Source organism: Bombina bombina, chromosome 4, assembly GCF_027579735.1.
Source record: "Bombina bombina isolate aBomBom1 chromosome 4, aBomBom1.pri, whole genome shotgun sequence".
Taxonomy (NCBI): Eukaryota; Metazoa; Chordata; class Amphibia; order Anura; family Bombinatoridae; genus Bombina; species Bombina bombina.
Genome location: NC_069502.1, coordinates 1,239,344,640 through 1,239,363,050, shown reverse-complemented (window position 1 = coordinate 1,239,363,050; position 18,411 = coordinate 1,239,344,640). Strand labels below are relative to the sequence as shown.

The following is an 18,411-nucleotide window of genomic DNA, read 5'->3' as shown; positions in this document are numbered from 1 at the left end:
CTTATGCGTTTCAGGGCCTGCCAGGGCACAGTGTCACCCCAGTGCAACTCATATCTGGTGTAACAGTAGTGTACATTTAAAAAAAAATTACAATTTTGATTGTATTAGATTGAATAGCAGTTAGTTGTCTGCAAGCGTGTGTGTCAGGCCTACAGTCTCTACTCCGCCAACTTCTGCCAGTGCGCAGTGCCACTCATATCTGTTGTCACAGTAGCTTGCATGCATAGTAACACTAATCGAAAAAAAAATGACAGGTAGAGGCAGGCCACCCCGCAGGGGCCGTCGGGGAAGTGGTGCTGTGATTCCTTTTGGCCCTAGAATAATGCCCAGTGTTCAGAGGCCACATACCCTGAACTCGAAAAGTTCTGAGGACATAGTTGACTGGCTAACACAGGACACCCAATCTTCTACAGCTTCCGCTCGGAACCTTGACGCACCATCCTCCTCCAGCTTAGCTTCGGGCACCTCTCAAGTTACCACTCGCCTGCCTGCCGCCACCACCAACACTAGCACCACAGCCGCTTCACTTGATCTGTCAGAGGAGTTATTTACACATCAGTTGGAAGAAATGAGTGATGCGCAACCATTATTGCCAGAGGATGTAGATAACAGTGATATGTCTCATTCAGGCAGCATTACAAACATGGACGTATGGTGTGATGATGATGATGATGTTGTACCCGCTGCTGCTTCCTTTGCTGAGTTGTGCGAATAGGGGTGGGTGTGGGGAGCGCTCTAAAAGAGCTGTGAGTATAAACTGTGATTTAAAGTGTGTATACACTGTGATAGAATGTGTATGGATTTACCAAAATATCATAAATATAATTTCTTTGAATCGTATTAGAAGTGTATCGACTCTGGTGCAATAAACAATGTGTCGGTTTGTTGAAAAAAGTTTCCCTGCGTGGTTCTGGTGTTAAATAGTGTCTCTCCAAAAATATGTGAACAAATAATTAAACAAAAACAAAAAGCTGACTCTCAAAATTCCTCAAGGACAATTTTATAAAAACTCTTCTATTTCTTCAAGATGTGTATTGGTGTATCCACCGTGTATTATCAATGTACCTCTAAATGAATTGATACACAAATATACTTCTAAATGAATAAACAAACAAATTGTGATAAATTTAAAAAGACTTTACTAAGATAAAAAACATACAAATATACTTCTAAATGAATAAACAAACAAATTGTGATAAATTTAAAAAGACTTAACTTCTAAATGAATAAACAAACAAATCGTGATAAATTTAAAAAGACTTTACTAAGATAAAAAACATACAAATATACTTCTAAATGAATAAACAAACAAATTGTGATAAATTTAAAAAGACTTAACTTCTAAATGAATAAACAAACAAATCGTGATAAATTTAAAAAGACTTTACTAAGATAAAAAACAGTATAAAATCGTTTCAGTCGTATTATATGGTTGTACCATACAGTGAATCTGTTTAGAGCATATGGGGGTACATCCTTATCGTATAAAAATGCTGAAAGTTCGGATTTGTAATCCTTGTGGTTTTCTTAAGTTGTGGCCACAACTAATTCTAAAACAGTTAAAATCCAAATGTAGTACTGTACTGTTGTAGGTTTACAGTTTATTATCCCCCTAACCGGACCTCTGATATTCCTTACCTCCGTGTTTATTTTCTTTGTATTACCTTGGGTTCTGGGAAGAGTGCTTTTGTAAATAGGTCGAGTTTTCCAAGCGTCTTTGCCACTGTTTGAATTTCCTCCGCAACTGCTTCCTACCCTGATGTGCGTGTGACGTCGACGTTGTACACGGAGGACCTATCAGGCAACCGGATCGTGGGGGGAGTGTTTCTTGTACTGGAGCCAATCTTTCCACACTCGATGTCAGGTTTTCTACGCGTTTCAGCGCCGTAACTTGCGCCTTTATCAAGACTGTATAATCTGGTGTGTCTTTTAGGCTCCTTTATAGTCCTGCTGAGGTTAGGATACTCCCCCTAATTAGTGCTCTAATATGTTCCGGTTTATAAAATATCATTTCTTAACCTTATTCATTTTTCTTTCAATGACAGATTCATTGTTGTACAAATAATGTTGTTAACACATTTATACTGAAATATATTTGTTGAAAATAAAATAAATAAATAAATAAATAAAATAAATAAAACATGTGAGTGAGAAGTGATGTTTAGTGAAAATGTGAAGGGAGGCTGTGATGTGTTAATTCAATTGTTGTCATATTCAAATAAGTATGAGGATATGTACCATCAGATAATGGTTATTTTCTATCGGGTGATCAGTACACTATTATACTGTTGCAATAATTACAAATAATCTGGGAAGTATACTAGCACCCAGTCAATTTAACAAATCATCTAAACCAAGAGACCAAGACCTATATGGAAATGCTCTGCAAGGTTTTTTTCCTTGCACAAGTTGTAAAGCGTGCAAATATGGTAAAAAAAGTAAAGTAGTAATATCCTCTAATAACAACTATAAATATCCCATAAGAGACACCATCAGGTGCTCAGATATAAATGTAATTTACTTAATTCAATGCCAATGCAAATTACAATACTTAGGGCAAACGAGCAGACCGTTACATGATAGAATAAGAGAACATCTATCCAACATTAAAAGAGGTAACTGCAAACATCTATTATCTAAACATTTCACAGAAAAACATCAAAAAAAACCAATAGGGTTTACATACTGGGGTATAAAAAAGATACATAATAACAGAGGAGGTAATATGGAAAATAGGTTGCTATTAAAGGAAGCTGAACTTATATTCAAATTCAATACTCTCACACCATATGGCCTCAATGCAGAGCTTAACTTGAATCCTTTCTTGTGAGTGCAGCGGAAGCTGTGAACAGTATTGTCATTGCAACAGTATAATAGTGTACTGATCACCCGATAGAAAATAACCATTATCTGATGGTACATATCCTCATACTTATTTGAATATGACAACAATTGAATTAACACATCACAGCCTCCCTTCACATTTTCACTAAACATCACTTCTCACTCACATGTTTTATTTATTTTATTTATTTATTTATTTATTTTATTTTCAACAAATATATTTCAGTATAAATGTGTTAACAACATTATTTGTACAACAATGAATCTGTCATTGAAAGAAAAATGAATAAGGTTAAGAAATGATATTTTATAAACCGGAACATATTAGAGCACTAATTAGGGGGAGTATCCTAACCTCAGCAGGACTATAAAGGAGCCTAAAAGACACACCAGATTATACAGTCTTGATAAAGGCGCAAGTTACGGCGCTGAAACGCGTAGAAAACCTGACATTGAGTGTGGAAAGATTGGCTCCAGTACAAGAAACACTCCCCCCACGATCCGGTTGCCTGATAGGTCCTCCGTGTACAACGTCGACGTCACACGCACATCAGGGTAGGAAGCAGTTGCGGAGGAAATTCAAACAGCGGCAAAGCCGCTTGGAGAACTCGACCTATTTACAAAAGCACTCTTCCCAGAACCCAAGGTAATACAAAGAAAATAAACACGGAGGTAAGGAATATCAGAGGTCCGGTTAGGGGGATAATAAACTGTAAACCTACAACAGTACAGTACTACATTTGGATTTTAACTGTTTTAGAATTAGTTGTGGCCACAACTTAAGAAAACCACAAGGATTACAAATCCGAACTTTCAGCATTTTTATACGATAAGGATGTACCCCCATATGCTCTAAACAGATTCACTGTATGGTACAACCATATAATACGACTGAAACGATTTTATACTGTTTTTTATCTTAGTAAAGTCTTTTTAAATTTATCACGATTTGTTTGTTTATTCATTTAGAAGTTAAGTCTTTTTAAATTTATCACAATTTGTTTGTTTATTCATTTAGAAGTATATTTGTATGTTTTTTATCTTAGTAAAGTCTTTTTAAATTTATCACGATTTGTTTGTTTATTCATTTAGAAGTTAAGTCTTTTTAAATTTATCACAATTTGTTTGTTTATTCATTTAGAAGTATATTTGTGTATCAATTCATTTAGAGGTACATTGATAATACACGGTGGATACACCAATACACATCTTGAAGAAATAGAAGAGTTTTTATAAAATTGTCCTTGAGGAATTTTGAGAGTCAGCTTTTTGTTTTTGTTTAATTATTTGTTCACATATTTTTGGAGAGACACTATTTAACACCAGAACCACGCAGGGAAACTTTTTTCAACAAACCGACACATTGTTTATTGCACCAGAGTCGATACACTTCTAATACGATTCAAAGAAATTATATTTATGATATTTTGGTAAATCCATACACATTCTATCACAGTGTATACACACTTTAAATCACAGTTTATACTCACAGCTCTTTTAGAGCGCTCCCCACACCCACCCCTATTCGCACATTTCTATACATCTGATATTGGGAGCATATCAGATTTGGGGAAGCTAGTTGAGTCCTATCTACATATCACTCCACACTTTCCTTTTCTTCCTTTGCTGAGTTGTCAGATACAAGTGAAGTGGTTGATGATGGCGATGAGTCTGTGGATGTTACGTGGGTGCCCGCTAGAAGAAAAGAAGAACAGGGGGAAAGTTCAGATGGGGAGACAGAGAGGAGGAGGAGACGACTTGGAAGCAGGGGGAGGTCGTCGCAAGGAGCTAGTGGCACAGTCAGACAGCATGCATCGGCACCCGGGGTCAGCCAGACAGCACACCAATCAACGCATGCTGTTGCCACCACCAGAATGCCATCATGGCAGAGCTCAGCAGTGTGGCATTTTTTAGTGTGTCTGCCTCTGACAACAGCGATGCCATTTGCAAACTGTGCCAAAAGAAACTGAGTCGTGGGAAGTCTAACACCCACCTAGGTACAACTGCTTTGCGAAGGCACATGATCGCACATCACAAACGCCTATGGGATCAACACATGAGTACAAGCAGCACACAAACTCAAAGCCGCCATCCTCCTCCTGGTCCAGCATCTTCAGCCATGTCAACCACTGCTGTCCTCCTTGCCCCCTCTCAACCATCCGCCACTCCGTCTCTCGCCTTGAGCAGTTCCTGCTCATCTTCCCACAGTCAGGTGTATGTCAATGACATGTTTGAGTGTAAGAAGCCAATGTCACAAAGTCACCCCCTTGCCCGGCATCTGACAGCTGGCTTGTCTGAACTCTTAGCCCGCCAGCTTTTACCATACAAGCTGGTGGAGTCTGAGGCATTCCAAAAATTTGTAGCTATTGGGACACCGCAGTGGAAGGTACCCGGCCGAAATTTATTTGCACAAAAGGCAATCCCCAACCTTGTGCAAAAGGAAGTAATGGCATGTCTGGCACACAGTGTTGGGGCAAGGGTCCATCTGACCACTGATACCTGGTCTGCAAAGCATGGTCAGGGCAGGTATATCACCTACACTGTGCATTGGGTAAACCTGCTGACAGCTGCCAAGCATGGAATGCATGGCTCTGCAGAGGAGTTGGTGACACCGCCACGACTTGCAGGCAGGCCTGCTGCCACCTCCTCTACTCCTCCTACTCCATCCTCTTCCATAACCTCCTCGGCTGAGTCCTCTTCTGCTGCTGCGTCTTGCTCCACATCAACGGCACCCCCCCATCTCCCCAGGTACTATTCCACATCCCGGATACGGCAGTGTCACGATGTCTTGGGGTTGACTTGCCTGAAAGCAGAGAGTCACACCGGACCAGCACTCCTGTCAGCCCTGAACACACAGGTAGATCAGTGTCTGACTCCGCACCAACTGGAGATCGGCAAAGTGGTTTGTGACAATGGAAGAAATTTGTTGGCGGCATTGAATTTGGGCAAGTTGACACATGTGCCGTGCATGCCACATGTGTGTAATCTGATCGTACAATAATTTGTGCATAAGTACCCAGGCTTATAGGACGTCCTGAAGCAGGCCAGAAAGGTGTGTGGCCATTTCAGGCATTCCTACACGGCCATGGCACACTTTTCAGATATCCAGCTGCGAAACAACATGCCAGTGAGGCGCTTGATTTGCGACAGCCCGACACGTTGGAATTCAACACTCCTAATGTTCGAACCGCCTGCTCCAACAAGAAACAGCCGTTAACGACTATTTGTATGACCGGGGTGCTAGGACAGCCTCTGCGGAGCTGGGAATATTTTTGCCACGTTACTGGATGCTCATGCGCAATGCCTGTAGGCTCATGTGTCCTTTGAGGAGGTGACAAACCTAGTCAGTCGCACCGAAGGCACCATCAGCGACATCATACCATTTGTTTTCTTCCTGGAGCGTGCCCTGCGAAGAGTGCTGGATCAGGCCGTAGATGAGCGTGAAGAGGAAGAGAAAGAGTTGTGGTCACCATCACCACCAGAAACAGCCTTATCAGCATCGCTTGCTGGACCTGCGGCAACGCTGGAAGAGGATTGTGAGGAAGAGGAGTCAGAGGAGGAATGTGGCTTTGAGGAGGAGGAGTAAGACTAACCACAACAGGCATCCCAAGGTGCTCATTGTCACCTATCTGGTACCCGTGGTGTTGTACGTGGCTGGGGGGGAGAAGATACCTTCAGTGAGATCACTGAGGATGAGGAACGGGACATGAGTAGCTCGGCATCCAACCTTGTGCAAATGGGGTCTTTCATGCTGCCGTGCCTGTTGAGGGACCCTCGTATAAAAAAGCTGAAGGAGAACGACCTGTACTGGGTGTCCATGCTACTAGACCCCCGATATAAGCATAAAGTGCCTGAAATGTTACCGAATTACTGCAAGTCGGAAAGGATGCAGCAATTCCAAAATAAACTAAAAAGTATGCTTTACACAGCGTATAAGGGTGATGTCACAGCACAACGGGAATCTAACAGGGGAAGAGGTGAAAGTAATCCTCCTCCTCCCACGACCACGCTGGCAAGGACAGGATGCTTTACAGACGTGTTGTTGATGGAGGACATGCAGAGCTTTTTAAGTCCTACGCATCGCCACAGCCCTTCGGGGTCCACCCTCAGAGAACGACTCGACCGACAGGTAGCAGACTACCTCGCCTTAATTTCAGATATCGACACTCTGAGGAGCGATGAACCCCTTGACTACTGGGTGTGCAGGCTTGACCTGTGGCCTGAGTTATCCCAATTTGCGATAGAACTTCTGGCTTGCCCCACTTCAAATGTCCTGTCAGAAAGGACCTTCAGTGCAGCAGGAGGTATTGTCACTGAGAAGAGAAGTCGCCTAGGTCAAAAAAGTCTAGATTACCTCACCTTTATTAAGATGAATGAGGGATGGATCCCGAAGGGACTGACAGTGGGCGATACATTTGACTAAAAAAGGCCTGATGAGATGAGCTGCCTTGGGCTAATAATGGTCCACACGCTGCTGTATTTTATCTCTGAATGCCGGATGACTTGCGTGACTTGTCCGCCACCAACTAGGGTTCAAGCCACAATGTTTTAGGGCACTTTCTGCCTGGGAAACAAACATCAATTTTTCTGGCCGCTGCTACAGCAGTGGCTGCAACAATACCTAATTTTTCAGGCATGTGTACATGCCTAATTTTTCTGGCCTCTGGTGCTGCACTGTGGCTTCAAAAACCAAACAAAAAAAAAGGCACATAACAGGGATTAAACTGATAGGAATAGTACTACTTAAGACACCACTCCTATCTGGTGGCACATTAGATTGCACGCGCAGTGCCCCAAATTTGAAGTAGGAGGTCCGACCAAGCATCTTTTTCCATCTCCCGGTTCCTAAAATCGATGCCATATACACGTCCCCTGATAGGGGACGTAACAGGGATTAAACTGATAAGAATAGAACTACTTAACACACCCCTCCTATCTGGTGGCACATTAGATTGCATGCACAGTGCCCCAAATTTGAAGTAGGAGGACCGACGAAGCATCTTTTTCCATCTCCCGGTTCCTAAAACCGATGCCATATACATGTCCCCTGATAGGGGGACGTAACAGGGATTAAACTGATAAGAATAGTACTACTTAACATACCACTCCTATCTGGTGGCACATTAGATTGCACGCGCAGTGCCGCAAATTTAAAGTAGGAGGACCGACCAAGCATCTTTTCCCATCTCCGGTTCCTAAAATCGATGCCATATACATGTCCCCTGATAGGGGACGTAACAGGGATTAAACTGATAGGAATAGTAATACTTAACACACCTTATAATAATGCAGAGAGAGGCAACGCAGAGAGAGGAGTCTGAAGAAGAGGAGTCAGAGGAGGAAGGTGGCTTTGAGGAGGTGGAAGACCAAACACAGCAGGCGTCCCAGGGGGCTTGTTGTCACCTTTCGGGGACCCTTGGTGTTGTACGTGGCTGGGTGGAGGAAGAGACCTTCAATGACATTAGTGAGGACAAGGAAAGGGACATGGCTAGCTTGGTATCCAACCTTGTGCAAATGGGGAGTTTGCGGTTGTGCAAATGGACTGTTTGTGGTTGTTTGCGGTGCGTTAAACTAGTAGTTTGGTCTGTCACTGTGAAGCGGGCGTAACCATTACACTACCTGATCGATACAACATCATACCTGATGTTTTAAAGCACGTTATTCCAAACAATTTAGGAATGTTAGGTGATTTATGCCCTTTATGGATTAAAACCAGACTCTGCATCAACTATGTAATTTTCCATGGGAGTTTTCCCCTCCGGCATTCCACAGTCCAGGTGTTAGTCCCCTTGAAACAACTTTTCCATCACTATTGTGGCCAGAAAGAGTCCCTGAGGGTTTTAAAATTCGCCTGCCTATTGAAGTCTATGGCGGTTCGCCCGGTTCGCCCGTTAGCGAACATTTGCAGAAGTTCGCGAACTGAAAATTTTATGTTCGCGACATCACTAATGCTCAGATACTTTGCAATTCCATTTGCAGCATTTATAATGGCCCTTACAACTTAACCAACTACTCTCTCTCTTTTCTTTCTTACTCCTTATTTCACTAGGAGAGAGCGTATTCCCCAAACTTTTATTCCTTCTAGAGAAGCATTTGCATCCATCATTCACTAAAATATAAGGTGTTTTATCCTTTTAAAATGGGTAGATGTTTCTTTATAATACTTGCAATCTCTTCAAACTGCTTACTATAATTAGTAGCAAAGATAGGTAGATCTTTCTGTACTAAAGGTTTACTCTTATCTTTAAGCATAGAATTCCTATCAAGTTTTTCAACATTTCTTTCTGCTTTATCTATTAAATATTTGGGGTATCCTCTTCGTGTAAATCTCTCTTTCAAGATTTCTTTTTCTCTGTTATAAACATCCTGAGTAGAACAATTCCTTTTATATCTTATACATTCTCCTTTCAGGATTCCATATTTAGTGTGTCTTGGATGCATACTTTTGCCTGCTATTGCTTTTCTATGAAGACAAGTTTCAATGCTATTATTACTTATATTGCCAATTAATGTGAGATCCAAATGGTCTATCTTGGTTTTATCTATAGTATAAGTAAATTTCAACCCTTTGTCATTATTATTAAGCTCAGTTACAAAAAAATCACATTCTATTTCTCACCCCTCCCATATAAATAGTAGGTCATCAATACATTGCTTATATAGTTTAATATTTCTCTTAAAGGAACAGCTTTCTCCCCAGATATACTTTAATTCCCACCAGCCCATGTAAATATTAGCAAAGGCTGGTGCAAAAGTGACACCCATGACGGTGCCTCTTTTTTTGTAGGAAGAACTGTTCCTCAAAAGAAAAATAGTTATGTGATAACAAAAAAGTTAATACTATAAGAACATATTCTTTGTGTTCTGAGTTATAGTGTGAAAAGCATCCAGAAAAAAATCTAACAGCTTCTATTCCTTGTTGTTGAGGGATACTAGAGTATAGGCTTGTTACATCAACTGTTATCCATAAGTAGTTAGACTTCCATTCTGTTGTAAATAAAAAGAGAGAAGCGCTCAACCTGGAAACGAACAATAGCATAATAGCTTGTTCTATGGCTAGTTACCACCCAAGAAGCAGCCTCCTTTTGCTCAACATGTGCCTTTCACAGAGAAAAACTTTCCTGAAGCATATCAGTCTGATCCTGACTTCACAGTACAGTCCAGTCCCGAAATACCAGGCAATTCTTCTCTGAACGAGAGAAACAGCAAAACCCCAGACGTACGTTTCGGCCTATTGTGGGCCTCGTCAGTGAGGTGCAGCCATATCCCTCTAGGCACACTGAGCAACGGGTCCACGTCTGGATTCCCGCATCACACTTAGGGAGACTTAGAACAAGCTATTATGCTATTGTTCGTTTCCAGGTTGAGCGCTTCTCTCTTTTTATTTATGCAAATTATGACATTTTGGGAAGTCTCCCTAAGTGTGATGCGGGAATCCAGACGTGGACCCGTTGCTCAGTGTGCCTAGAGGGATATGGCTGCACCTCACTGACGAGGCCCACAATAGGCCGAAACGTACGTCTGGGGTTTTGCTGTTTCTCTCGTTCAGTGAAGGATTGCCTGGTATTTCGGGGCTGGACTGTCCTGTGAAGTCAGGATCAGACTGATATGCTTCAGGAAAGTTTTTCTTTGTGAAAGGCACATGTTGAGCAAAAAGAGGCTGCTTCTTGGGTGGTAACTAGCCATAGAACAAGCTATTATGCTATTGTTCGTTTCCAGGTTGAGCGCTTCTCTCTTTTTATTTATGCAAATTATGACATTTTGGGAAGTCTCCCAAAGTGTGATGCGGGAATCCAGACGTGGACCCGTTGCTCAGTGTGCCTAGAGGGATATGGCTGCACCTCACTGATGAGGCCCACAATAGGCTGAAACGTACGTCTGGGGTTTTGCTGTTTCTCTCGTTCAGAGAAGGATTGCCTGGTATTTCGGGGCTGGACAGTACTGTGAAGTCAAGATCAGACTGATATGCTTCAGGAAAGTTTTTCTCTGTGAAAGGCACATGTTGAGCAAAAAGAGGCTGCTTCTTGGGTGGTAACTAGCCATAGAACAAGCTATTATGCTATTGTTCGTTTCCAGGTTGAGCGCTTCTCTCTTTTTATTTATTTTTCCATTCTGTTGTGTCTATGATGTCAAGGAGCTGTTTTGTATCTCTCAGATATGATGGCAGCATTTTTACTAATGGCTAAAGTATATTTTTAACCCACTCTCCCAAAGGTTCTAGCAATGACCCAATTCCTGAAACAATGGGTCTCCCTTGAACATTAACAAGGGATTTATGAGTCTTTGGGAGGTGGTGAAAAATTGGAATTTGAGGGTTAGTGACGTATAAATATTTATAAGTATCTTCATCTATTATGCCTATTTCTAATCCTTCATCCAGTATATGGCTTAGACTTCTCTTATATGTAACTGTGTGATCAAAGACAAGTTTCTGATACACATCATTATCTTCCAGCTGCCAATAGGCTTCTAATATATAGTCATTTTTGTTAAGAACTACAATATTTCCCCCCTTATCACTTTGTCTGATGACAATATCTTCATTCTCAGCTAGTTTTATGATAGTTTCTTTTTCTAGTTTGTTAAGGTTATATTTATTAAAGGATAGGTTATCTTGAAATTCTTGTAGCTCAAGCTCAACTCTTTTGTGAAAAGATTCTAAATATGGACCTGAATAGCAATCCTGTGACGAATCCCCTCATTGAGTGACATGAGAATAGTAAGTTTTGTCACACTTATGGGTTGATACTGCATAGGGGATTTTCATCTGTTTTACACATGAATGGCAAGTATTGAGTCTTAGTGCGCTGCATATAAGGGACCCATTTTTTCTGTCATGTTATTTTCTAACTAGTCTACCTAGTTAAATAAATACAAACTTACTTGTGAAATAAAATTAAAACCTAAACTAGCTACAATGTAACTATTAGTTATATTGTAGCTAGCTTAGGTTTTATTTTACAGGTAAGTATTTAGTTTTAAATAGGAATTATTTCGGTAATAATTGTAAGGTTTATTTAGCTTTATTTTAGTTATATTTAAGTAAGGGGGTGTTAAGGTTAGGGTTAAGGGGTTAATATATTTATGTAGAGTTAGTGATGTGGGAGGTCAGAGGTTTAGGGGTTAATAATTTATTATAGCATATTTCGTTGTGGGGGGCTTGCGCTTTAGTGGTTAATAGGTTTATTATAGCGGCAGTGTGGGTGGATGGCAGATTAGGGGTTCATAATATATAAATAGTGTTTGCGCTGCCGGGGCAGTGATTTAGGAGTTAATATGTTTATTATAGTAGCGACGATGTCGGGGAGTGGCAGATTAGGGGATAATAATTTTATTTTAGTGCTTGCAAAGCAGCAGGGGTTAATAGGTAGTTTATGGGTGTTAGTGTACTTTTTAACACTTTAGTTATGAGTTTTATAGTACAGCTTTGTAACATAAAACTCATAACTAATGACTTCAGATGGCGGTACAGGTCTTGTGGTTATAGAGAGTACCGCTCACTTTTTGGCCTCCCAGGCAAATTCGTAATACCGGCGCTATGGGAGTCCCATTGAAAAAGGACTTTTTAAAAAGTGCGGTACTGACGTAGCGTGATGGCCAAAAAGGTGTGTGGTACACCTATACCTACAAGACTTGTAATAGCAGTGTTAGGGAAAAAGCAGCATTATGAAGCATAACAATGCTTTTTTACTCATAACGCCATACTCGTAATCTAGCTGTTGCATTTTGTATTTTTGTTAAGTAAATTATAGTTTTCTCACTCTAGATAACTTACGGAGCAACAGATCTGGTCTTTAATAACAAACTTCGGTTCCCAACATTTTTCCGGTCTCTCCCCAGTAACATCCCTCAGTATGAGGCCATGGCTGAGCTTCTGCTAAAATTTGGATGGAACTGGGTTGGAATAATAACCTCAGATGATGATTCTGGCGAAGAAGAAAGTCGCGAATTAGAAAAAGTTTTTACTACTTGGAGAATCTGCATAGAATACATTGAGAGCACGCATACAGTTCATTACAACTATAACTATGATATTTTGATAAATACAATTAAAAAAAGCACATCACAGATAATCATAATTTGTGGAAATTCTGCTGCTTTCTCTTATTTTTATGTTTCAAATATATTTCAAGAAATTGCTAATAAAACATTTATTTTCTTGGCTTCAATTATACCTTATGATTTTGATATAACGAATTACGATCCACGTAATGGAAGTCTTGCTTTTGAGTTTTATGGCGCTAAAATCCCAGGACTCACAGACATTTTCAAAAATATTCGAGCTACAAGCCCTCAGCATGATATGTTCCTAGAAGGAATTTTTGCAATATTTGTTTCTTGTGTTACTACTGAAGTGCATTGGGAAGTTGAGAAACAATTAAATTTTACATCTGGAGCTTTCCCACCTTTAAGAAATTGCACAAAAAACACAAATTTGAGTTCTTTTGAAAGTTTGGTTTTTGATATAAACAACTTCAGGATAACGTACAATGTGTACAACGCTGTTTATATGATGGCGCACGCTATACATGAAATGCATCGGTCCACATCAGCTCCAGAATATAGATGGAAGGTAATTAATATCTCATTGATCCTGACAAAAAGATATTTTTTATGAACGATAACTTGACTAAAAATGTATAAATACTTATGCTACAGTATATTGATATCATCATACTTAAGACCATGTAGAGAAGGACACATTATACACAGGGTCAGGTAAAGAAAGACACGTTATACACAAGGTTAGGTAAAGAAGGACACGTTATACACAGGGTCAGGTAAAGAAGGACACGTTATACACAGGGTCAGGTAAAGAAGGACACGTTATACACAAGGTTAGGTAAAGAAGGACACGTTATACACAGGGTCAGGTAAAGAAGAACACGTTATACACAAGGTCAGGTAAAGAAGAACACGTTATACACAAGGTCAGGTAAAGAAGGACACGTTATACACAGGGTCAGATAAATAAGGACACATTATACACAGGTCAGATACAGAAGGACACGTTATACACAGGGTCAGGTAAAGAAGGACACGTTATACACAGGGTTAGGTACAGAAGGACACGTTATACACAGGGTCAGGTACAGAAGGACACGTTATACACAGGGTCAGGTAAAGAAGGACACGTTATACACAGGGACAGGTAAAGAAGGACACGTTATACACAGGGTTAGGTACAGAAGGACACGTTATACACAGGGTCAGGTACAGAAGGACACGTTATACACAGGGACAGGTAAATAAAGGACACATTATACACAGGGTCAGGTAAAGAAGGATACGTTATACACAGGGTCAGATAAAGAACGAAACGTTATACACAGGGTCAGGTACAAAAGGACACATTATACACAGGGTCAGGTAAAGAAGGAAACGTTATACAAAGGGTCAGGTAAAGAAGGATACGTTATACACAAGGTCAGGTAAAGAAGAACACGTTATACACATGGTCAGGTACAGAAGGACACGTTATACACATGGTCAGGTAAAGAAGGATACGTTATACACATGGTCAGGTAAAGAAGGACACATTATACACAGGGTCAGGTAAAGAAGGACACATTATACACAGGGTCAGGTAAAGAAGGACACATTATACACAGGGTCAGGTAAAGAAGGACACATTATACACAGGGTCAGGTACAGAAGGACACGTTATACACAGGGTCAGGTACAGAAGGATACGTTATACACAGGGTCAGGTACAGAAGGACACGTTATACACAGGGTCAGGTAAAGAAGGACACATTATACACAGGGTCAGGTAAAAAAGGACACATTATACACAGGGTCAGGTAAAGAAGGACACGTTATACACAGGGTCAGGTACAGAAGGATACGTTATACACAGGGTCAGGTACAGAAGGACACGTTATACACAGGGTCAGGTAAAGAAGGACACATTATACACAGGGTCAGGTACAGAAGGACACGTTATACACAGGGTCAGGTAAAGAAGGACACATTATACACAGGGACAGGTAAAGAAGGACACGTTATACACATGGTCAGGTACAGAAGGACACGTTATACACAGGGTTAGGTACAGAAGGACACGTTATACACAGGGTCAGGTACAGAAGGACACGTTATACACAGGGACAGGTACAGAAGGACGCGTTATACACAGGGAAAGGTAAAGAAGAACACGTTATACACAGGGTCAGGTACAGAAGGACACGTTATACACAAGGTCAGGTACAGAAGGACACGTTATACACAAGGTCAGGTACAGAAGGACACGTTATACACAGGGTCAGGTAAAGAAGGACACGTTATACACAGGGTCAGATACAGAAGGACACGTTATACACAGGGTCAGGTAAAGAAGGACACGTTATACAAAGGGTCAGGTAAAGAAGGACACGTTAGACACATGGTCAGGTACAGAAGGACACGTTATACACAGGGTCAGGTAAAGAAGGACACGTTATACACAGGGACAGGTAAAGAAGGACAAGTTAGACACAAGGTCAGGTACAGAAGGACACATTATACACAGGGTCAGGTAAAGAAGGACACGTTATACACAGGTTCAGGTACAGAAGGACACGTTATACACACGGTCAGGTACAGAAGGATACGTTATTCACCGGATCAGGTAAAGAAGGACACATTATACACAGGGTCAGGTAAAGAAGGACACATTATACACAGGTTCAGGTACAGAAGGACACGTTATACACAGGGTCAGGTACAGAAGGATACGTTATACACAGGGTCAGGTAAAGAAGGACACGTTATACACAGGGTCAGGTACAGAAGGACACGTTATACACAGGGTCAGGTAAAGAAGGACACGTTATACACAGGGTCAGGTACAGAAGGACACGTTATACACAGGGTCAGGTACAGAAGGACACATTATACACAGGGTCAGGTATAGAAGGACACATTATACACAGGGTCAGTTAAAGAAGGACACGTTATACACAGGGTCAGGTAAAGAAGGACACGTTATACACAGGGTCAGGTAAAGAAGGACACGTTATACACAGGGTCAGGTAAAGAAGGACACGTTATACACAGGGACAGATAAAGAAGCACACATTATACACAGGATCAGATACAGAAGGACACGTTATACACAGGGACAGATAAAGAAGCACACATTATACACAGGGTCAGTTAAAGAAGGACACGTTATACACAGGGTCAGGTAAAGAAGGACACGTTATACACAGGGTCAGGTAAAGAAGGACACGTTATACACAGGGTCAGGTAAAGAAGGACACGTTATACACAGGGACAGGTAAAGAAGGACACGTTATACACAGGGTCAGGTAAAGAAGGTCACGTTATACACAGGGTCAGGTACAGAAAGACACATTATACACATGGTCAGGTAAAGAAGGACATGTTATACACAGGGACAGGTAAAGAAGGACACATTAGACACAAGGTCAGGTACAGAAGGACACGTTATACACAGGGACAGGTAAAGAAGGACACATTATACACAGGGTCAGGTACAGAAGGACACGTTAGACACAAGGTCAGGTACAGAAGGGCACATTATACACAGGGTCAGGTAAAGAAGGACACGTTATACACAGGGTCAGGTACAGAAGGACACATTATACACAGGGTCAGGTACAGAAGGACACATTATACACAGGGTCAGGTAAAGAAGGACACGTTATACACAGGGTCAGGTAAAGAAGGACACGTTATACACAGGGTCAGGTAAAGAAGGACACGTTATACACAGGGTCAGGTACAGAAGGACACATTATACACAGGGTCAGGTAAAGAAGGTTACATTATACACAGGGTCAGGTAAAGAAGGACACATTATACACAGGGTCAGGTACAGAAGGACACATTATACACAGGGTCAGGTAAAGAAGGACACATTATACACAGGGTCAGGTAAAGAAGGACACGTTATACACAGGGTCAGGTAAAGAAGGACACGTTATACACATTGACAGGTAAAGAAGGACACATTATACACAGGGTCAGGTACAGAAGGATACGTTATACACAGGGTCAGGTACAGAAGGATACGTTATACACAGGGTCAGGTACAGAAGGATACGTTATACACAGGGTCAGGTAAAGAAGGACACGTTATACACATTGACAGGTAAAGAAGGACACATTATACACAGGGTCAGGTACAGAAGGACACATTATACACAGGGTCAAGTAAAGAAGGACACATTATACACAGGGTCAGGTACAGAAGGACACGTTAGACACAAGGTCAGGTACAGAAGGACACGTTATACACAGGGTCAGGTACAGAAGGACACGTTAGACACAAGGTCAGGTAAAGAAGGACAAGTTATAAACAGGGTCAGGTTCAGAAGGACACGTTATACACAGGATCAGGTAAAGAAGGATACGTTATACACAGGATCAGGTAAAGAAGGATACGTTATACACAGGATCAGGTAAAGAAGGACACGTTATACACAGGGTCAGGTAAAGAAGGACACGTTATACACAAGGTCAGGTACAGAAGGACACGTTATACACAGGGTCAGGTACAGAAGGACACGTTATACACAGGGTCAGGTAAAGAAGGACACATTATACACAGGGTCAGGTACAGAAGGACACATTATACACAGGGTCAGGTACAGAAGGTCACATTATACACAGGGTCAGGTAAAGAAGGACACGTTATACACAGGGTCAGGTACAGAAGGACACGTTATACACAGGGTCAGGTAAAGAAGGACACATTATACACAGGGTCAGGTACAGAAGGACACGTTATACACAGGGTCAGGTACAGAAGGACACGTTATACACAGGGTCAGGTACAGAAGGACACATTATACACAGGTTCAGGTACAGAAGGACACGTTATACACAGGGTCAGGTAAAGAAGGACACGTTATACACATGGTCAGGTACAGAAGGACACGTTATACACAGGGTCAGGTACAGAAGGACACGTTATACACAGGGTCAGGTAAAGAAGGACACGTTATACACAGGGTCAGGTACAGAAGGACACATTATACACAGGGTCAGGTACAGAAGGACACGTTATACACAGGGTCAGGTACAGAAGGACACGTTATACACAGGGACAGGTAAAGAAGGACACGTTAGACACAAGGTCAGGTACAGAAGGACACGTTATACACAGGGTCAGGTACAGAAGGACACGTTATACACAGGGTCAGGTACAGAAGGACACGTTATACACAGGGACAGGTAAAGAAGGACACGTTATACACATGGTCAGGTACAGAAGGACACGTTATACACAGGGTCAGGTACAGAAGGACACATTATACACAGGGACAGGTAAAGAAGGACATGTTAGACACAGGGTCAGGTACAGAAGGACACATTATACACAGGGTCAGGTACAGAAGGACACGTTATACACAGGGTCAGGTACAGAAGGACACGTTATACACAGGGTCAGGTACAGAAGGACACGTTATACACAGGGTCAGGTACAGAAGGACACGTTATACACAGGGACAGGTAAAGAAGGACACGTTAGACACAAGGTCAGGTACAGAAGGACACGTTATACACAGGGTCAGGTAAAGAAGGATACGTTATACACAGGGTCAGGTAAAGAAGGAC

The 18,411-nt window shown here is 41.5% G+C and overlaps 1 protein-coding gene across 1 annotated transcript in view; it reads left to right on the top strand.

Moving 5' to 3' along the window:
• Positions 1-18,411, top strand: part of LOC128658295 (G-protein coupled receptor family C group 6 member A-like) — a 446,551-nt gene that overhangs the window by 114,789 nt on the left and 313,351 nt on the right. Inside the window, exon 3 of the mRNA XM_053712829.1 lies at positions 12,611-13,417. Coding sequence (XP_053568804.1) covers positions 12,611-13,417 — 807 coding nt within the window. The remainder of the gene's footprint in view (positions 1-12,610; positions 13,418-18,411) is intronic.